General features: G+C 55.5%; 2 protein-coding genes and 1 long non-coding RNA gene across 21 annotated transcripts in view; 1 reads left to right on the top strand and 2 right to left on the bottom strand.

Annotated features, from left to right (window-relative positions):
- MARCHF10 (membrane associated ring-CH-type finger 10) overlaps positions 1–4,208 on the top strand; it is an 84,057-nt gene extending 79,849 nt beyond the window's left edge. For 13 of the 17 annotated variants that reach the window (XM_058284485.1, XM_071210730.1, XM_058284480.1 and 10 more), the window contains one exon: positions 3,754–4,208. In XM_058284485.1, the coding sequence (XP_058140468.1) occupies positions 3,754–4,020 (267 nt within the window). In that variant the 3' untranslated portion in view covers positions 4,021–4,208. Of the gene's footprint in view, positions 1–245; positions 289–3,753 lie in introns of all 17 variants that reach the window. The other 4 variants (XM_058284484.2, XM_058284488.2, XM_058284487.2 and 1 more) reach the window with 2 other exon arrangements.
- Positions 472–1,799, bottom strand: LOC131275075 (uncharacterized). Its single transcript, XR_009182514.1, has 2 exons — positions 1,603–1,799; positions 472–691 (listed from the first exon to the last, which is right to left on the bottom strand). It is a non-coding gene; the product is annotated as an uncharacterized lncRNA (long non-coding RNA).
- Positions 4,209–9,085: 4,877 nt separating the features above from the next.
- MRC2 (mannose receptor C-type 2) overlaps positions 9,086–20,791 on the bottom strand; it is a 55,573-nt gene continuing 43,867 nt past the window's right edge. Inside the window, exons 14-30 of one of the 3 annotated variants that reach the window (XM_004478535.5) lie at positions 19,841–19,943; positions 19,469–19,607; positions 19,328–19,363; positions 18,853–19,013; positions 18,687–18,754; positions 17,979–18,079; positions 17,518–17,660; positions 13,492–13,606; positions 13,222–13,385; positions 12,940–13,048; positions 12,177–12,415; positions 11,892–12,060; positions 11,650–11,799; positions 11,211–11,330; positions 10,898–11,077; positions 10,494–10,520; positions 9,086–10,381 (exon numbers count right to left, since the gene is read on the bottom strand). In XM_004478535.5, coding sequence (XP_004478592.2) covers positions 10,161–10,381; positions 10,494–10,520; positions 10,898–11,077; positions 11,211–11,330; positions 11,650–11,799; positions 11,892–12,060; positions 12,177–12,415; positions 12,940–13,048; positions 13,222–13,385; positions 13,492–13,606; positions 17,518–17,660; positions 17,979–18,079; positions 18,687–18,754; positions 18,853–19,013; positions 19,328–19,363; positions 19,469–19,607; positions 19,841–19,943 — 2,245 coding nt within the window. In that variant the 3' untranslated portion in view covers positions 9,086–10,160. Of the gene's footprint in view, positions 10,385–10,493; positions 10,521–10,882; positions 11,078–11,210; positions 11,331–11,649; positions 11,800–11,891; positions 12,061–12,176; positions 12,416–12,939; positions 13,049–13,221; positions 13,386–13,491; positions 13,607–17,517; positions 17,661–17,978; positions 18,080–18,686; positions 18,755–18,852; positions 19,014–19,327; positions 19,364–19,468; positions 19,608–19,840; positions 19,944–20,791 lie in introns of all 3 variants that reach the window. The other 2 variants (XM_058284473.2, XM_004478534.5) reach the window with 2 other exon arrangements.

The following is a 20,791-nucleotide window of genomic DNA, read 5'->3' as shown; positions in this document are numbered from 1 at the left end:
ACTGCCAAATTTAGAAGCCCTGAACAGCGAAGGTGACCTGGGTGATCGCTGCAGCTGTCTTTACAACTAAACTAAGCCCTGCCCATGCCGAGTATCAACATTGTCCTCAGCCCCTATGCCCACTCTCCCTGTCCCTTTAAGGTGATGTAAAGGACACCTAGAACATTCCCGAAACTAGAGAATTATACGTCTGTTCACAGTTGTATTGGAAAACAATTCATTTCTCATTGTCTTCTTTCTCATAGTTGTCAAGAAATTACCCACAACCCAGACCGGAAGAAAATGAAAGTAGGTTTGGGGGTCAGTCTGGCCCTTTTGAGGGTGTTTGTTAATTTGCTTTTTTTTTTTTCTGTTACTGTATTGGACCTAAGACGGTGGAAGGAAGTAATGGCCACCACCCAGAGGCAAATATAACCCCAGAAAGCTTGGGAAACTCTAGCCGCAGAAAACAATCAGGAAGGCCAGTCCAAGTATGCTGAATGCAGAGCAGATAAGAATTTTAATTCATCCTGAAAGCAAGGAAAAGGGCTGACAAAGGGGAAGAGGGTATCAGCAGGCGTAAGATGACTTGCTGCTTGGTTTTTTCCTTTTCTTTGCCCGGATTCTCCAGAGTCCAGTACGTGGTGAGCCCTTCAGGTTTTTTTACTGCCCGGGTCCTCTGGGTTTTTCCTTTCCAAACCCTGGATGGGGGCTGTTTAGCCATTAGGAGACAAATACATTTTCAAGCCAGAGGTTTTATTGGATTTTCTCACCACTCGGCCCTATCAAGTGAGTTTGCTGGATCCAGAGGTTGAACAAGGAAAACAGTTCTGAGAGATGCCCCTCAAAGGAGGCTGGAGGAAAGTCTCCTCCTGTTCACTATCCTCACAGAAAACCCGAGTGGAGAAAATGTGCTTAATGAAAGCAGGCGAGCTTGCAGTCAGACTCAGGAAGAACTTCTCCTTCAGTAGAGGAGAGAATAAACATGGCAGTGAATTGAGGAGGATGTAACAATCTACTCCCAAAGGCTCTTCTGGTGGATTTTGCAACTGCCTTGTCCCCAAGGGTTTAGGACAGTGGTTCCCCTATGGGGAACCTCATCAAAAATACAGATTCCTGGGATCCTCCAAGAGATTCCAATTCAGACGACAGGATGGGGCCCCGCATTTGAGCCGGGTCAGCCTGTTGCAGTCAGTCACCTTTAAGCTTTAGGGACCCCTCCCCCCGCCCCCCCCCCCAGTAGACCTGCTGGAGGAGATGCTGAACCAGCTCAAATCATCACTGGGTGGGGCTCAGATTATGCCCCTGAGAACCCAATTTATTATTCAGGGCATGGCAGTCTGAGAACCCCGGGTGGGGGGGGGGGGGCGGCCGGGGCGGGAAGGATCATTTTCAGAGACAGTTCACAAAAGGACCTACAGCGTCCCCGTCCTGGGCACGACCGCGTGTGCCCAGCCCAGCCGGGTAAGGGCCCAGCGCCCCCCCCCCCCCGTGCCCTCGCGAGGACCCGGGGGTGCTCCAGGAGCTCCCCAGATTCCCCGGCACAGCTGCTGTTCCCCGCCTCCGGCCGCGGGAAGGGGGGCTGGCGAGGTCTCTAACAGACCTTCGAGGCTCGCCTCTCACCGGTTAAAACGCCTCTGCACCCCGACCCAGTCGCTCAGCGCTGCCAACCGCCTCGCACGTCCCAATCTTGGCCTCCGGCTCGGGGAAGGGCGCGACAGCGAGCCGACCCCAGGCGCGGGGCCCCAGCGGAGGACTCGGGTCACCAGGGGCTCCGGGCGGGGGGCTCCTGGCCGTGCCCCAGCCACCCCCCTCCCCCTCACCCCTCCCCCGGGGTTGCCCCGGCCCTTCCCTGCTCTGGAAACCTGCAGCGGCGGGGCTCGCCCGGGCGTTCGGCGGGCGGCGGCGACCCCTAGTGCCCAGGCGGGCCGTTGCCGCGCCAGCTGCCCCCGTCCTGAGCAAGACGGAGCCTTTTTTCCCAGAGGCCTTGAGCCCGGGCTCCGGGAGGGAATGGAGGCCCCGTGGCCCCAAAGCCCGGGCGATTCCGGGGTGCAGGGGAAGAGCACTTTCTGGGTGGTTCTTAAGAGGGAATTGGCGGCTTCGGTGAGGGAAGGACCCTGCACCGCTGCTGCCTCCCGTGCTGCTACGTGGCACACGGGCCTGTTGCTTGATGGTAACCACTCATTTGCCATCCCTTTTCTGGGAGCCGGGACCACTTCTGAGACCTTCATCCCCAGCCCAAAGCGGGGCACCCAGCCCTCCCCTGGAAATACAGGCCCAGTGCTCCCAGCCCGGTCCGCACCCCCGGCAGGCCCGGGTGGGTACAGCGGAGGCTGAGGAGGGCCCCCTGCAGAGGGACTGACCGACATGCTGGCCTCCTGCCAGAGCCACCATCAAGGCCTGCACCAGCCCAGCCAGAGGCAGCGCCGCACGCGCCCCGCCCGCCCACGGCGCACCGTCTTGGTCCCCTGGCAGCCTAGCCTGGCTCCCCCGGCTGGCAGCGCTTGTTGAGATGGGCTGCCAGAACCGAGTCACAGCGACCTGCTGCCCTCGCTGGGCTCAGGAAACAGGGACGAGGGAGGCAGAACGTCAGGGCCTCCAGGCGGAATCCCTGCCGGCCTCTCTGGCTCTGTGGTGGCCCTGCCGACCTGCTCCCTGGGCAGCCTCTCCTCTCCTGGGGACCAAGGCTCCACAGAAATGCCCCAAGTCCCTGGGGGGGTGTGCCTGACCACTTGTCAAGTGGCTCCGTGACCCAGCCCTGACAGCTGCTTCCCAGCTGGCGCAAATGACTGTCACCACAGCCAAGCCTGAGGGAGAAGAAGGACACCTCCAGCAGCAGGGCAGGTGCAGACAGGAGCAGGGCAGGTGAGGCCCTCAGGCCAAACCCTGGGTCAGAGCACCTCCTTCTCCGCACAAGTCAGGGCAGCCAGGCTTTGGGGGAAAGAAAACAGTGGGGAGGGCCCAGGGGAGCTTGTGGGGCTGGGGCTTTCTTGAAGCCAAAGGTAGAAGCTGAGGGTCTGCGAAAGGCTGGAGGCTGTCAGCAGCCCCTGTTCCCTGCCCTTCTTCACCAGCCAGAAACTTCCTGTTTTATTTTTTTAAGAGGTACCAGGGATTGAACCCATGACCTCTTACATGGGAAGCAGGCTCTTAACCACTGAACTACACCTGCTCTCCAGAAACTGTTTCTAAATAGTTAGGAAGTACCCACTTAAGCTAATGGGAAAAGAAATATATTCAGAACAAGAGTTTCCCCCCCTCCCAAAAAAATAAAAGATGAACCCAGCTCCAGCTCCTCTACTCGACTGCCATCCACTGCCTCATTGCTCTTCCCCCTCCCATCACATGTCCCTCTGCCTCCATCCATTTGTTCCCTGAAAGACTTCTTAAAATCCTAGGTCAGTCCCCCTCCCTGCCAAGGTAGGAGGTGGGGGGTTGTGTGTGTGCATTATTCTGAAGAGGGGGCTATTTAACCTACAAACTTTGGCTAACACACACTTGGAGGCAGTTTTTGCACCAGACTGTGTGGGATTGCAGAGATGATGGAGATGCTTTCTTTGAGGGGCTTCCAGTCCAGCTGCCTGTGCCAGGCTGGAACCCCAGTGGGCAATCCGGGGATTCCTCAGCCCCCGACGGTGGGGGTCTGGTCCCCAGGCTGCTCTAGGCACTGTAGCCAGGTGTGGGGCCGGGCCGGGGGCAGGGGCTGGCCGTGCTGCTCCACGACGGCTCCCACAGTCTATAAGGCTCTACAGCCTGAAAGAGCTTTTTGCTTTGCAGATTCCGAGTTGGGAGATGGAAATGAAAACACCATTTATCAAAGCAACAGCCGGGTCGTCTAGCGAGGAGGCTGGTCATGGAGCTCAGCGCAGACCTCTCTACCCAGCGGCCTTTTCTATGTCCCCCGTGCCTCCCTTCTTCCTTTTCTTTACTGAAACTGCAACTGGTATGTTCACAGTTACCGCTTCACCTTATACCGCTCTCTGTGGGGTCCAGCTTGGGCATCTAGGGCAGCCACAGAGACCTGTGCAGTCCCAGACAGCATGAGCCTGGGCTTGTTGGGCCCCCAGCGGGCTGCCCTGCTCCTGCCCAGAAGCCCAGAAGCCCAGGGGGACCCAGCGGCCCTGGCAGGCCTGGTGGCCTGGGATCCTCCTGTGAGGGCACTCTGATCAGGCTTCACTCCACCCCGAGTGGAATCGAGCCGTGCATTCAGTAAACTGCCTTTATTCACTCAGCTTCCTTTAGTGAATGTTTCACTCTCTTGGACCAAGTCAGGGCCTCACACTTGGGGAGAAGGAAGCTCATCTCACAGTTCCCACCCTACCTCCACTTCTCTTAACTGCACTCCCCCCCACCACTACTAGAGATGACACAGCCTGGGTCCGTGGGCACAAGCTGCCCTGAGATACCCACTTGGGACCTGTTAGTGACAGAATACACACTTCTCTCCAACTGCCTGTGGGCTCATAGCTCTTCTTGGGCCCAAAGACCAGGTCAGGTGAGCTTGAGGTGAAGATCAGGGACAGTCTAGTGGGAAAAGAAGTGTGTGTATGTGCAGTTGTGTGCTTGTGTGTGAGAGACAAAGATAGGTTTAAAAAAAAAAGATGGAATAAATTACCGATACAGTCAGAAACATGCAAAGGGAAAAACCAGACACAGACTACACTTTGTAAGATTCCATGTGTTTTTAGAAAAGGCAAAAGCATAGAGACAAAAAGCAAATCAGTAGTTGCGTGGGGCTGGGAATTAACTGCAAACGGGTTTGAGAGAACTTTTGGGGACCATGAAGTGTTCTAAAGCTGGTTTGTGGTGATGGTGGCACAACTGGATAATTCTTCTAAACTTCATTGAACTATACACTTAAAATGAACTTTATGGTATACTTGAAAATTATACCTCAATAAAACTTTTTTTAAAATGGAGGGAGGGATGACTCAAATCTACAGATGTGACAGTGATTGAGGCAGTTACCCTGAGACCATCACTGGTTTTACATCAACCAGTCACTTTAAAAAAAAAACTATATTCCTTCTACAGAAAATCATTTCAAGGATTTACCTACGCGGCCCATGGGGGCTGGGGCTGGAGAAACAGCCAATGGCCATCTCCCTATGCTAAGGGGCAGCCCAGGTGTCTGCCAAAAGGGGCTTCTCACAGCCTGAGGTGCCAGAAGGACTGGGTATCATTTATTAAAAGGCAATTGATGAACACGGTTCTCTCTCTCCCCTCTCTAACTGGGTAAATAAGTCCGGAATCTATTCTGGGTCAGGCTTCATAGGTGGGGCAAAAAAGGAGCAAAAAAAACCAAGCAAACAGGCGGAGCCCTCCTGGGGGGCAAGGATCTTGGCTGGTCTTTGTTCCCCATTTCTGAAAGAGGTGGGGAGGATGGAGAGGGCAACCTCTGCGTCTTTGGGATTTCCTGTGACTGAAGTTCTGTTCTTCATGGTGGCCCTGGGACCGCCTGTTGTAACTCGGGGTTACGTTAACTCCCATGAGGGGTGGGCATGTGTGAGCTTTAAAATATCCTTGGTGGTGGCCATTTCTAATATATCAACAGAACCCCTACCCCATTTCTATGAACTGTACCCCACGGCCTATCCCAGCTCATCTGCCAAGGTAGTTCCCCTCTGCCTTGGGGCGGGAGGCCAGAGAAGAACAAAGGAAATGGGTTCATTTCAACGTTCAATCTCAAAATGGGCTTCTCAGACCCTCTGCAGAGATGATAGGTTGAGACAACAGCTCTTGAGTGTCAAAGCACGACTGCAGGATTATAGGGGGCCCTCCAGCCCTGGTTTCCCCCTTCCCCCAAACACCTTCTGTCATGCATGGAGGGTGGAGGACTGACATGGCAAATTCCTTCACCTCCTTGTCTCAATTCCCTCATCTGTGAAGTCGGGACAGTAACACCCACCTCATGGAGTGTTGGGAGGATTAAATGAGTTAATGATGCTAAATGGGGCCTACACACAGGAAATGCGCAATAAACTTCAGTTCTTTTTCATTACTGTGAAGGAGTGGCACGTCTGAGGCAGTGTCCCAGGTCTCCTGCAGTCCCAGTATGGGGAAAGAGCCCATCCAAGACACAGGATGGCTGAGGACTGGGTGAACCCCCACCTGGACACTTCACAGACCTCAGAATTTGAGCACCTGGAAAGAAAGAACATGATGACCCGACTAGGAAACTTTACTGACTGGGACTACCCTGAAATGGCTAAAACTAAAGTTCTGCCATCCGTGGGTAGAGACAGTAAGCTTTGTGAATGCGTGGCCTGGAACCCTGGTGCCCACCATGAGTCTATTTCAAACAGGTGCATTTCAAAATGCTGCTTCACCCTCATTTTCTCTAGTGCTGGCCTCCTTCTGGCTTCTCCAGACAAGGAAGGAAGGATAGCTGTGCCTCAAATGACGCTGATCCTGGTGGGAGTGAAGATGTGAAGTCAGCCTTTCTGGAAGCTCTTTATCTTAATAAAGTATCAGGCCAGGCCTGAACATCTGGGCACTTTCATCTCAGGCTGGTCCCCCCACGCAGCCCCTCTTCATTTCCTTGATTTCCTTTCCCCTTTCCTCCCTTTCTTGGGGTCCCCCCTCAAGATGCAGTTCTTTACCCTATCCCTGCAGTAGACTGGAACACTAGTGCTCAAGGCAGCTTGGCAGAGCCGTGTGGTGTGCTGGTCGCCTCCGCTCCCTGTGGCCTCGCAGCGCTGTCTGCCAGGACGTCTGGGAGGAGGCCTCCTCTGAGCTGACAAGAAGAGGTTGCACAAATACCTGAAGCCATTCTCTGGAGGGCGGCCCCACCCTGCAGTTCATTCCCCGACGCAGTGCAGTCCCTGGACATCCATGCGACCCTGCCAGCGAAGGCTGGGCTCAGAGGCCACAGTCAGTCTTTACCCAGGCCTGCTGGGAGGGGCCTCAGCGCGCTGCCTCCACCCCCCCACCGCCCGCCCCAGCAAATGGCCTGGCACACATTGTAGGCACTTCGTGTTTATTGAGCCAAAATGAGCAGAAAGGAAGGAGGCAGTCCCACAGCTCTGCCAGAATCAGCGCTGTCCTGGAGCCAGAGGGTGAATGGCCCCAGGCCCAGAAGCCTTTCTCCTGCCCCTCCCCATCAGAAAGCTGCGGGAGCAATCCCTTTTCCTTCTCTGGGCTGGCAGGAGCCCCCAAGCAGGGAGGCTTAGAACAGTCCCTGCAGGGACACCACCCCTCACCCCCCAGAGCCCCTAAGCTGTCTAAAATGCTTGCAGGAGGGGTGCAGGGATCTGGGAAAGAAAAGAGAGGATGGCTGTTTTTCAATGTGTTAGGCCCCCAGACATTCAGCAGCCAGGGCCGTGAGCACGGGCGCTGGATCCTCACTCCCTCAGCAGCCCTCTCACCTGCAAGCCCGTGCCCTTGACCCTGCCTGCACCCCTCTGCCTTTCTTCTCTCCCAGGGTCAGGGTCTCCCCCTGGGGTGGCTCCCAGCGGCCTGGTCAAAGGATCCTTGAGTTGTAGCCAAGGGCAGGGCACTTGATAACCCCCAGAGGGCGCTGTTCTGGCCACGGGTTTGGAGTGCGAATCTCTTCAGGGTGAAGTGGATTCCTCATTAAAGACAACCCCGTCAAGGACCGGGGCTCCCTGCCCTGAGTGACCAGGCCCCCTCGTGGGCCCTGCGCGGCCTGTCAGGAGAGCCGCAGCTGTGGCTGCAGAGGGACCCTGGAGGGGCCCCGGGCTTGGCTCCTTGTCTCAGCCAACAGCCAACTGTTCTGGCCAAAAGCTCAAGTTTCCTGACCCCTTCTGCCTCTCACCCAGCTCGTCCAGTCCCCACCAAGTGCATCCGTCCTACCTTCTGACATCTGGCAGCTGTTTGCTTGTATTTTCATAAGGAAACACTGGAAAGTCACGCAAGAACCTAACAAAAGTAGTTATCTATAGGAGGGAGCAGGCTGCGTGGGGACAGGGTGGGAGCAAGACTCCCCAGGGGAAAATCCTTTCATGTTTAGGTTTTGAACAGTATGGTTCCTACCTAATTCAGAGAAGTAGAGACTTAGAAAAATTCTCAACAAGGCAAAACACAGAGTCCAACCGCTGCTGCAGCTCGGATCTAAACTACCATATTCTCGTGCCTGAAGTATTACCAGGGCTTCCTAGCCAGCCTTCCTGCTTTCACTCTCCCATTTCCTATCCATCATCTATTTCCCACGTCCTAGCCAGAATGGTCTGAAAAGGTCAATCAGATTAGCCGTTCCCACCGACTTCCTCCACTGGCTTCCGCCTGTACTTGAAATAATAGTCACACTCTACACTGTCAAGGCCTTTTGCAGTCCCAGCCCGGCCCACCCCACCCCGTGCCCCACCCTCCCACGCTGGCTCCCTTTCCTCACGCTTGGCCAGCTGAGCCTCCTCGCCCGTCCTCCAAAGCCCCCGGGGCCTCACCGCAGGGCCCTGGCACTTGCTGGTCCCCCTGCCTGACGTGGGGTAGGTATTTGCTTTGTTGACTCCCTCACCTCCTGTCGCACTTCCTCACGCAACACCCTCCCCAAACACCCCGTCTACACCAGCCCCTCCCGCCTCCATAGCTGGTGGCACTCAGCAGGACTCGAGGCGAGCCTGGAAGCCTAATCTGTCCTTGGCTGGCAGGGCTTCCTCTGTTTGCTGCTGCTCTATCTCCAGCTCAAAGGGGGGCGGACAGGAGGAGCAGAGTGTGCACCCCATCTCCCATGCTGGCAGAGCCCAGGGACAAGCGTGAACCTCGCCACTCAAAGACAGGCATGAAGGCAGCCCTGGAAGGACAGAGATGCGGAACCAACCCCCGGGGCACCCAGCTGCTCTGGGTGACTGAGTGCTCATGCCCTTAAAGCCACCCTACCAGGCACCCGTTCTACACATGGCGGAAGGTGAGCTAAACGGCCGGCCTCGCGTGCTGCCAGGTGCGGGCACGAGGCTCCTTTGCGCTCCACACACGTGAGGTTCCCCAGGACCAGGGGAAGAGGGAGCAGGCTGAGAAGGGTGAGCCACCATTAGAGGAGAGGGGCCCCCCAGCAGCACAGCAGCAGGCTGCAGAGAGAACATTCTGAAACCGGCCTCTCTCCCAAGGGAGTGGGAAACCTGGCTCACGACAAAACAAAGCAGGAATCTGCCTCTTTCAAGCCTCTTAAAGGTGTTTTATTTGCTATCCTTTTTTCTTTTTTTTTTTAAACAATAATGGCACATTAAACAAATTAAGAACTAGAAAAAAGGGACCATGTCCTTGAGTCCACGTTCACATTGTCCCGCTGGGGCCTGCTGGGACTCTGGCCTCTTGGAAAGGCCCCTGGTGGGCTCCCCGAACTGGGCCTCACTAGGAGCAGGGGTACCGTTCCTCTGGGCCCCCCAAAGGCTGGGCGCCTGGAGCACCCCCGTTCCTGGGGTCCCACTTCTCCAAGGTCCCCAGGATGCTGGCAACCCCTCCCCTCTCTCCAAACCAGAGCTGGGAGCTGGAAACACTAGGGGACTTATTTTGGTCCCCACAGGGGACTCTTTCAGGGGCAGGAGGCTCCCCCGCCTGGCAGGAGACAACACCCCAGCCCGGCCCAGTCGCCTGGGAGGCTGGGGTGTCTCTCCACAGTCCCATCTCCAGCCCAGCAGACCCCACGAGTGCACTGTTCTCAGGCCCGACCCGCCGCTCCTGCCACACCCCATGGCCACCCCAGCAGGCACAGGAATGACAGCGGCTCAGCCTCCCCTGCTGACCTCTGCCAAGAGCAAGAGGGGGCCCCAAACCCCAGGGCCTTGGCTCAGAAGGAAGGACTGGGTGAGAAGGGGGAATGGGGCAGGGTGGGGACTGAGGCTGCCCAGTGGGAAGAAGAGAAGTGACAGGGGGCTGCCTGAGGGGCAGGGGTGCCTCCTCAGGCTCTGTTAATAGGAAGGGGGCCTGGGCATGGGTCAGCAGGCCTGGGCAGGGGGCCTGGGCAGAAAGAGGCTCCTGTTTCCCCTCCCACCCTGCCTCTGGTTACTGGGGGCACAGGGCCAGGTCAAAAGACCCCAGACCCCACTTCTCAGAAAGGGGAACACCACACTGCACTCAGCCTGGTCTTGGCCCGGCCCTCAGGGGCTCCCAATGGCCACTCCCAAGGGCACCCCTCTGGACTGCTGGCTGGTGGGGGGCCCTGCTGACCCAGGGCCCAGGCCCCCCAGCTCCTCCTGACCCCCCAAGCCCTGCCCATGCCCTTGGCTCTAGTCTTGCTGCTCGTTCATTTCCATGTCGGACACCAGGATGTTCTTCTCAGTGGCCTCGCTGGGGCCGGAGTTGCTGCGGCTGTAGCGGGCGCCCTCGAAAGCCCCGCGCTCCCCGCTCTGCCGCCGCCGGTAGAGGATCAGGGCCGCGGTGAGCAGGGCCAGCAGCAGCAGCACGGCCAGCAGCACCACCACCAGGGCCACCGGGTTCTCCGGGAGCGCTGCTGCAGCAAGGGGCCATCAGGCCTGTGTCCCCCCTGCGGGCGGCCCTCCCGGTCCCTGCCCAGGCCACCACGGATGTGGGAAGAGGGGGGGGCACTGCCTGTGGCTCACCTGACGGAGAGAAGCTGCTCTCTTCAGCTGCGAGGAAGAGAGAGGGACCAGTCAATACTATTTTCAAAAGCAAATACAGAAAAGCAAGTCCGAAGTGTCAGCCCCTTTAAACCTCACTGTAACAACATAAGGCAGGTACTACTACTCTCTTCATTTTACACACAAGGTCAGACTTGGCAAGTGAGGGAGCCGGACTTCAGCCCTATCTGTGACCTTACAGAGTGACAGGGACTGCTGACTTCTGGGCCTTGCAGCCTTGTTTGGAAGATAAATCCCAGGCTGGTTCTCGCAAGTTTACCGGAGGGGAGGGTCCCAGCTGCCTGGGGCCTGGTCTGTCCGTGCCCGCGTGTCCCCCCAGCCCGGCAGTAGAAGGAGGCCCGTGCACGTGCCTGGCAGGCGCTCACCGCGAGGAAGCTTGCAGACAACGCCCATGGTGACATTGGTGCAGCCTCCGGGCCGCCACAGCCCGCTGCTGCTCTGGATCCAGTAGCAGCTGTTGTGGCTCAGCATGCTGGGGCCCAGGCCAGGGGGCCCCCAGTTGGAGTAGTTCACAGCTGTGTTGTCCTGCCAGACCAGGGTCCCTCCTAGGGGGAAGAAGGCACTGAGGGGTGCGGGGCGCCTGTTCTCGAACAAACCCGGCCCCAGCCCTGGGGCAGGGCTCAGGGCAGAGTGGAGGGCATCACCCTGCAGCCCAGGGCCTCAGCCTCGCCGCCTCACCTTTGGGGTTGAAGTTCATGCCCAGCCAGGCACCCTGGCTCTGGCCCTCGGAGCCCTGCAGGTGCTCCCAGACGAACACGTTCTCCATCTCGTCCAGAATGGACAGCACCGTCCCCCCGGCTGGGCACAGGGAGGCCCCCGTCAGGGCAGACAGGCCTCCCTAGGGTAGCCGAGCTCCGCCCCCTCCCCACTGGCAGTCCCGGGTCTCCTCTCTGCCATCCTGAGGACAGGCAGGGCATCTGCGTGCGAGTGTGCGGGCATCAGTGCGATGCACATGTAATGCCACCCACGGCTCTGGGTATTAGGTGGGACCCTGGGCGTGAGCGTGCCCACAGGTACAGTGCAGTGTGGGCACTACCCTCATGGGCTCTCTGAATGGCGCCAGCGGGTCAGCACCTGCATTGGTGTGTTGGGGTGGGGTGGCCTGCGCCCTGCTCACCTCGCTGGCAGCGCTGCAGCGCCTCCTTGTGGCCCAGCAGCAGCTCCATGTGGAAGGAGTAGCAGTGCTCCCGGAAGGGGATCCAGGCCGAGTCAGCCAGCCCCTGGGGACAGCTGCCATGGTGGCTTATTCTTCGGGGAGGAGCAGACCCTGTAGGATGCAGGTTTGTGGACTGGCCCAGAGCCCTCCCCAGGGCCACCTGCACCTGGCCCACCCCTCGGCCCCATGCAGCAGACACTCACCCCTGCTGATGCCGCACACAGCCCCCTGCAACTTGGTGTCGCAGCTGGTGGTGCGCCAGGCCCCATCCACATCGATGTAGGCGCAGCCCCCGGGCAGCTGTGGCTCCCCGTCCTGCCAGCTCCCGTAGACCAGCGGCTCCTCTGAGACCCAGGAGTACCGCCGGGAACCCTGGGCACAAGGGGCCATCAGCACGGGTGCCTCAGAGCAGCAAGGGGAGGGGGAGGGGAACCAGGTGTGAGGGCCACTGGGCAAGGGGGCCCGAGAAAAGCGTGCTGGGAGCCCACCTCCTCACTGGCCAGCCCGATCCAGAGCGGCATGCGCAGCCCTTGGGCGGCCTGCGTGAGGAAGGCCTGGGTGAAGGGGTCGGGCACGTGCGCCAGGCTGGTGTTGCGGCTCTCACACAGCAGGAGGGCGTCGTGCCAGCGCAGAGGCTTCTGCAGCAGCCGGAAGGTTCCATCGAGGTAGGAGAGCTCAGTGCCCGGGGCAGGGGGTGATGCCGCTGGGGATGGGCTCAGGGAGGGGTCTACAGGGAAGGGGCCAGGGCTCAGGCCAGGCTCTGCCTCACCCCATTACCAGGCTGGGGGGACAGCAGGCACCAGGCAGAGACCAGGTTCCCACTGGGCAGAGTGCTTGGCGGAGATGAACACTCCACGTTAGCCCAGAAACGAGTGAACACAGCCAGAGCCTTGACCTACCCCTACCCAGGGAACCCAGGCGGAGGAGCCCTTCCATAGCACTGTACGAGCCCCAGCCATCAAACCGCAGGTTCCCCGACAGCGTGAATGTCTATGCTGCACAGTCATGTCTAGCTCTCCCCAGCCAGCCCTCTGTACCCCCAAGCCTTCCTGCTGAGACCCCTCTGTGCTCTTTCCCTCTTATTAGCAACCTGCCCTGCTGCCTATTTCCCAAACAGATACTTGCTTCAGGTGGGGACCCCAGGGCCCCCTGAAGGCAGGGAGCATGTCTCATTCCTCCCGGCATGGCCCACAACACTTGGGCGGGTGCTGAGGCCTGGCTGGGGTTTCTACATTCACCAGTGACACGTACCAGTGCCCTTCTGGCAGATGAAGCCGTGTGTCTCCTCCGTGCAGCTCCGGCTACCCCAGCGGCCAGTGAAGTGGGCTGAGGGGCTGTGCAGGACCACTGCACAGCTGGTCTGGGGGTGGAAGAGCTGCTCAGGGGAGCCCCAGCAGCTGCACCCCACCCCTTGCATCACTGCTCCCAAAAGGCTGCGGTGGGGGCAAAGAGGTTGGAAGAGGGCAGACCCAGGGGCGAAGGCAGCTGGCTAGGGCGGTGGGGTGAGGATGAGAGCAGGAGGGCTGTCCTCACCAGTTTGTTGCTGCTGGTAACGGGGCTAGGGCCAGAGGGCTCCCCAGGTGCCCAGTTGGCATACAGCAGCGGCTCCTGCTCCACCCACTGGAAGTCCCTCTGCGAGGCATGGAGGCCAATCCAAAGGTCAAAGGTCACATTGGGCAGGCTGGCCGTGATGAATGCTATAGTCCCCAGGAAGAGAGTCAGGAGTGGAGTGGCGAGGCATCTCCTCTGGCTATTTCGTGGGGCTGTGCCAGAGGACACTGGGGCCCCCCAAGCTGGCCCTACCTTGCTCTAAGGGGTTTGCAATGGTGACCAGTTGGGCCTCTTGCTGTTCACAGGAAAACTGTGCCTCTGACCACTTCACTCGGTCCTGGGGATCCCGGCCCCGGATTTGGAAACACTGTGGGATGGAGGGGGAGGTGTGATGTCCAGCTCCGCCTCCCTGACCCACCAACCCAGAAACCCCACTGCACCCCCTCAGCAGCAGCCCCTGCGGAGACTTTGGAGGCTGAGAGAAATATCTGGGAACCAGGACAGCTGGGTCTCCCTGGGAAGGGCTCTGGCACTCTCTCAACATGGCCTGGCAAATCCACACACACTTGCCCATACTCTGGGGGATTTGTAAATAGGAGGATTTCTGTGGGCCACCCAGACTCTACTATGACAATAGCACCAAGCACTAGGTGGATGAGAACAAGGTCTGTCTCTCTTTCTGCTAACCACCTTCCTGAGTGTTGTCTGAAATCTGTTATCCTGCCCTTTGAACTACATAAGCACCTCTTGGATTCTTTCATCTTTATTTTTGAATAGTCTTTGTTAAGGCAGCAGCTTCTAACTCTTCCATTTTATGTGCCTCTTTTTCCACCTTCAATACTTCCATAAGGCTAAAGGAACAATGTGTGGGAAATCTTTTGTCACATGAAGTCTCTTTCCTAAAAACTGAATTGTTGCCAGTAATTTTCTGATCAGAGGCAGTGTGACGGGGGAGAAAGAATGCAAATGAGCTTTGGAGTCACAAAGATGGGCCAAGGAAGGGATCGGATTTTGGGCTCAAATGTGACTTTCTGGCCTTGAGTTCCTTTTCTGTAAAATGGGAATAAAAACCTGCCTTTTGTGTTCATTTTAAGAGCTAAAGATAGTAGTGCTTGACATAGAGTAGGTGCTCAACAAGTGAGAGCTCTTACTACTAATGATTAGATCCAACACCAGCTTCACTGATGCAGATGTCAGACTAGTGGGAGGTGGACCCATAAATGCAAGATGTCTGGGCTGGTTAGTAAATGGGCAAACAACTTCTTCAAAGAGCTTTAAGAGGGCAGAGTAATTGGTATCTTTACAATGACGCTGAAAGAGATCAATTACACATGTAGACTATATTCTGCCTAATAATTAGGCAGAAGGAGCCACGCAAATAAGTTTCCAGAAAAAAATTTAATGACATGGGAGAATGGTCAAGATACAATACCGAGAAAGAAAAATTGGGAATGAAACTGCATTATTTAGCATGATCCCAAATGTATGAGAAAAGGCCAAAGGAGAATAGCAAATATTGATAGTAATGACTTTGGAGGTTATGGGCTAGTTTTATTTTCTCCCTTTCTGTATTTTCCAAAGTTTTAATGCACATCTTAACCCTTTTTTTTAAGGTTGAAGAGGTATGATATTTGCTTGAATATTCTGAGGAGAAAAAGGGAGTTTTGTGTTACTAAGGGGCAGTATGCACTCCAAGTATTGCAAAGGTTTATGGACTATAGTATCTAGTGTTAACTAATCTAATACTCACAGCAGAGATAAGTAGTCTTAAAATATCCTGCAAAGAAGCCACTGACTGAAGCTAATACTAATGACGCCAGCACAAACAATAAGGAAATGGCGAGATGACCCCTTTCTTCTCGGGCCAAGTGTCAGCTACCAGGTAAAAACCATGATGGTCTAACGGGGTCTGATAAGAAGTCAAGGCATGGGTATAAAAGTAACTTTATGGAAATAAACCCACACTACAGAGAAAGCATTTTGAAAATATGTTTGGAAACTGCATCCATTTTGGTTAATTTTTTGCCCCAAATTTTCCTTTCTACAACCTCAAAACACTTGGGAAGAGAATTTTCTTATTTTTTGAAAATAGTTCTTCCAAAGACTTAAAAACAAAACAAAAACACTTGAAGAAATGAATGAAAAAAAAAATGCAACACTTCTGATTAATGAGGCAAACAGGAAGACAAATTTACTAGCCAAATTTTTAGCAAAAACCTTTGTTTACATTGCACTGTACACTCTAAATAGGTGAACTGTACAGTGTTCAAACTATATCTCAACAAAGCCGATTTTTTAAAAAAGTCTTTGCTTGCTTGCTTGATTGGTAGAAGGACTGAAAAATGGATAGAACCATTTAGAAAGCCAAACCCATGATGGCTGAACTTTTTTCACTTAGATCTATTTGTCTTTGGGAGGCATCTTTTTAAGCTATATTAACCATTAAATCTGCATTTTTAAATAATCTGAACTATAAAAATCTTGAGTCAATGAATTCCAGTGTCAGACTAAGATTTTTTTAAAATAATGAAGTATACACTTTGCTCTTAATAAAATTATTTAAGTATTTATAATTATTATAATTGAAAATTTTGAGTGAGTACAAAGTATTTTCATACCACTAATAAAAAAATTTTAAAACTTAAATTATAATTTATTTAATCTCTAGCTCACCCTTTATACTGTTTTATTTTGTTTTTAATTTTTAAAGATTTACTTATTTCTCTCACCTCCCTCCATTGTCTCTGTCCATTTGCTGTGTGTTCTTCTGTGTCTGCTTGTATTATATTCTCTCTGTCCATTTGCTGTGTGTTCTTCTGTGTCTGCTTGTATTCTCATTAGGTGGCTCCAGGAACTGATCCTGGGACCTTCCGGAGTGGGAGAGAGGGGATCACTCTCTTGTGCTACCTCAGTTCCCTTATCTGCTGCATCTCTTATTATCTCTCCTCTGTGTCTCTTTTTGCTGTGTTATCTTGCTGCACCAGCTCTCCACGTGGGCCAGCACTCCTGTGTGGGGCAGCACCCCACGTGGGCCTGGACTCCACATGGGCCAGCTCGCCACATGGGCCAGCTTGCCCTCACCAGGAGGCCCTGGGTATTGAGCCCTGGACCTCCTATATGGTAGATGGGAGCCTAACTGCTTGAGCCACATCCGCTTCCCTATACTGTTTTGTTCTTATACATATTGCACTACATGTAACATTAGTCATATTAGTAGAGAAGTAAATGTATATATTTTATATATAAAAATAAAATGTACATGTACATAGCATACTTTTGTTCCATAAGTTCAATTTTTTTTTAAAATAGGCGTTCATAATAAGTATGTTTTGGACCTAGAAGAGTCACTGTGGTAATTTGAGATTATTTTATGAATCCCAAAAAAAGAAAGATAATGTTTGTAAGCTAATCTATTCCTCTGAGTGTGATACCCTGATTGCATTAAATTCAGCTGAGGGGGCTTCGTTTGATTACTTGATAAAAATACTTTAGGGCTTTTGAGTGGCTACATCAGTAAGCAGTAACTCAGGTTGTGTCTCTACCCCCTTGCTGGATCTGATATAAACAGAAACACAGAGAAACACTGACTGAGACAGACAGGGAAAGAGAAAGAGCTGCCATTTTTTATCCTGCCATGTGACAGAAAGGAGAGGCTCAACACCTGAGTCCCCAGGAAAGATGAGCTATGTGCCTGAGAGCTTACAGCTGAAATTGAGATGAGCAGAACAGCCGAGAGTGATATAGGAGGCCCAGAAGAAACAAGCCCTATGCCAGGAGAGAGAGGACTACAGGATCATTTAAGCAGGAAGCCCCAAGAAGCTGGACCCTTGGAGCTCAATAGGACGGGATGAGCTTGAGGGGAAGGCTGAAACCTGGGCAGAGATCGCCCGCCATCTTGCTTCAACACATGACAACTGACTTTGGTGAGAAAGCACCTCTTATGGTGCCTTGAGTTGGACTTTTCATGGCCTTGGAACTATAAACTTTTCCCCCAAATAACCCCCCTTTATAAAAGCTTACACATCTCTGGTACTTTGCAATGGCACTCCTTTGGCAAACTAATACATTCACCTATCTAGAAATTCTCACTTCCTGATGAATTAGAAAATGCTAGTACACTGAGTTATTTTCAAAAGAATCTAGACCTGGCATTGGGACCAAGTAAGAGAGGCTGGTGGGTATGGGAAAAAGATCAGAGGGCCCGGAATTCTGAGGCTCAGCCTTCTCACGTTCCTGCCCTCTCCTGACCCTCTTGGGTACCCCCTATCTAACTCCTACCTTGTTGAGGAACTGGTTCCAGCCGGAGGGGCAGCCCCCCAACGCCTTGGGTGGCAGGTCTGGGGGCTGCATCTCTCTAGAGCTGTTGCTGCGCTTGCAAATGTAGGGCAGGGCTGTCAGGCACCTCTGGTCCCCCCAATCCTCTACGGAGAAAGGGCAGGAGGGGAGGGCAGTCACTCGAGAGCAGAGCAGAGCTGGCAGCACCCTCACCCCATACCCTGGGAGAAGTGTGGGCTGGGGCTCAGGGCCCGTGTCCAGCTCTGAATTCGAGTCCTCTGTGGCTGTGGGGACATGGGGACAGCCCTCCCCCCTGCCCCAGGGTTGAGTTTTGACAAGATCTGTGGGGTTGCAGAAACATAGAGAATGTTAAAAGGGAAGGGTCCTGCCCAGGCTCAGCTCACTGCCCCCCACATCTCCGCTCTCCTCGGCTGACTGCACCCTCTGCCGCCTTTTGCCCTCACCTCGGCTGGCTGTCATGTACACACACTTCTTGTCCTTGCCGATGGGCCGTGGTTTGCCAGGTGCCCAGAAGATGAAGTTTATAATGGAACCATCTGTCCACCTGCAATGGCACCAAGGAGGGATGACCCCAGCGCCAGCTTCCAGGCTAGGCCTCCCGTGTACAGCAATGAAGGCCGTGGACGGGGGGCAAGGAAGAACCAAGTCCAGGGGCTCAGGGGCTTCAGTCTGCAGGTGGGGGCTACTGAGCTCAATGCAGCTGGGGACCCAAGGACCAGGGGCCCCCAGGTAAGGCCCCATCCCTCCCTGGACACTCACCTCTCTAACCAGAAAAGAGCCCGAGAATCCCAGAGCAGGAACCCAAAGGCAAGGGTGTGCTCAGATTCCCATGTGCTCCCTTGTGTTCCCCATGCTTTGAGCCTCCAGTTCTTTCCTCTTCCTGCCCGCCCCCCAGCCCCCTACCCTGTGTGAAATGATATCCACTCCTCCCGCCAACATGCAGAGGCTTCTCTGGACCATCATGCTTTGCCCATGACCTAATCAATTCCCATTTCCAGGTGAGAAAACCCAGGCCCAGAAAGGTTAAGTCATTTGGCTCACAGTCACACTCAACCAAGGACAGGGCTGGATTCAAATCCAGGCCTGCCGGACTCTGTGCCGTGCTGTCTCCCACCTCCAGCCTCGCCATGGCCATCCCTCGCAGCCCCTACCTGAAGCGGCCGTCATTCTCTGAGGTGTGCAAGCCGATCCACCAGTGCTGCTCCTGGCCCCGGGAGAACTGGGGAAGCAGCAAGGGAGGGTTGGCAAGGCCTACCGCTGGCCTCCTCCCGACTACCCTCCTCCCGCCGGCAGCCCCCTCCTCACTCATGTGCCTACCTTCTGCAGGTTGTGCCCCAGGAAGTCTAGCTCAGCCTGGCTGTGCACAGAGGCCAGCTGGGCCTGGAACCAAGGACAGACGCGCTGCGCCTGCACCCACGTGGAGTGGTGCTCAAAGAACATGTATTCCGCCTCCTGGAAACGCAGCCATTCCCGCCGGCCTGCAGGGGCAGCGTGGGGTACCAGAGTGGGTGGCCAGGCTGGGGCCGTGCTGGGCCCCGGAGGAAAAGACAAGGCCAGGGCAGGGCCAGGGCAAGCCAGCACAGCGGGAAGCAATCCTGTGGGCCCACTGGCCCGGGTGGCTGTCATGCCAGGCTCTGGGCCCAGGGCCTGCCCCTTTCCTGGCGGTGGTGGGGCTGAGGATGCCCTGCTGCCAGTCGCTTTTCTCTTCCCTCCTACCCCTGACTCCCCTGATTCGGGCCCAGTGGGGTTGGCTTTGGGCCGCGGTGGGGTGTGGGGTGGGCAGGGGCCTCACCTTGGGGGTTGACTTCAGGCTGCCGCACGTCCACGCCTGCGGGAACAATGTGGGCAGAGAGGCTGTAGGGGAAAGGAGACCGTCCCCTGGACGCCAGGTCCCGCCACCCCTCGCTGCGTTCCCCCCACTCCCCACTCGCACCTCTAGGGATCTTGCAGATCCAGTCCAGCTGCATCTCGCACTGCATGGCCACCCACTGTAGGGAGGCCAGGTCGAGCACCGCACAGGCCCGGATTCCATCGTCGTCGTGCCAACTCCGGTCGAAATTATGGTAAGAGAACTGCGGGCGTGGGTGCGGAGAGGAAGGGGAGAATGGAGGGGAGTCTAGGTACCCGAACAGGTAAGCAATGAGGCCCGACCCGAACAGGGAACCCCCAACCTGCGTGGGGCGCAAACCGCACCTCCCCAGCCCCCCATCCCGCGCTGCCCTTTACCCGCCCGCTGGGGCCAGAGGCCCCACCCTGCCAAGCCGCGCCCACCTCCCGGGCCCCGCCCTCCTCCCCGCCCCCTCACCCCCAGACCGTCGCTCCAGCGCCAGCTCTGCCCGGCTGTGGGGTCCCGACGGTTCAGGCCGATCCAGAACCAGTGCTGCTCATGGAGCTCGGATTCTGATTCACTTCAGCCCGAAGGGGCGGGAAGGGAGGAAATGGGGAGGGGGAAAGAGATGAGACCAAGAGGAGCTGTGCTCCTTGCAGCTGTGGCCAGAGCAGCCCCCCAGCGCCTTGGGACTCGCCATCTGGGTTTCATACAGACCACACGTTGTTGGAGCCACTTTTTACAAGTTCGCTCCTCAAAGAGATCTGGGGAGGAGGGGAGGCTGGACCAGGTGTCCAGCTCAAGGGCAGAGAACTGCCTCTACCTTCCTTTGGCTTCCCTTTGGGTGGGGGCTACCCTACCCAACAAGATCTTGCAGGCCTCTCCTTGGGGAGTCGAGGGCGTTGATGAGGATGTGGCATAGACCAGGGGCTCTGGAGTCAGGTAAACCTGGATTCAAGCCCTGGTTCAGCCATGTCCCAGCTCAGCGACCTTGGGCAAGTCACCTAATCTCTTATTAAGAGGGTCAGTAACTGCATGTACTTCCTAGTGCTGGTGAGAGGATGAGTGTTTAGCATGGGACCTAGCACACAGCAAGATACAGTAACTGTGAACTATTAAAATCAGTATTCTTGGGCAGCGGGTATAAGCCCAATGGTTGAGACCTTTCTTCCCATATATGAGGTTCCAGGTTCAACCCCAGTACCTCCTTAAAAAAATAAAATAAAATCAGTATTCTAAATAAGGTGATCTTAATGTGTACTGCTGGGAGGAGACAATCCAGGAACGAAGATTGCAGGAAGCCTGGATCCACTGGGATTTTCCCCAGTGCTGAGGGCGTGTAGCTACTCTTAAGTCCAGGATGCTCTGAGCCCACAGAGATGGGATTCTGGAGGGTCCTCCCTGGAGGGACGCCCATGGACAAACACT

This window comes from Dasypus novemcinctus, chromosome 21 (genome assembly GCF_030445035.2).
Source record: "Dasypus novemcinctus isolate mDasNov1 chromosome 21, mDasNov1.1.hap2, whole genome shotgun sequence".
NCBI lineage: Eukaryota > Metazoa > Chordata > Mammalia > Cingulata > Dasypodidae > Dasypus > Dasypus novemcinctus.
This window is presented reverse-complemented; position numbering and strand designations above follow the sequence as displayed.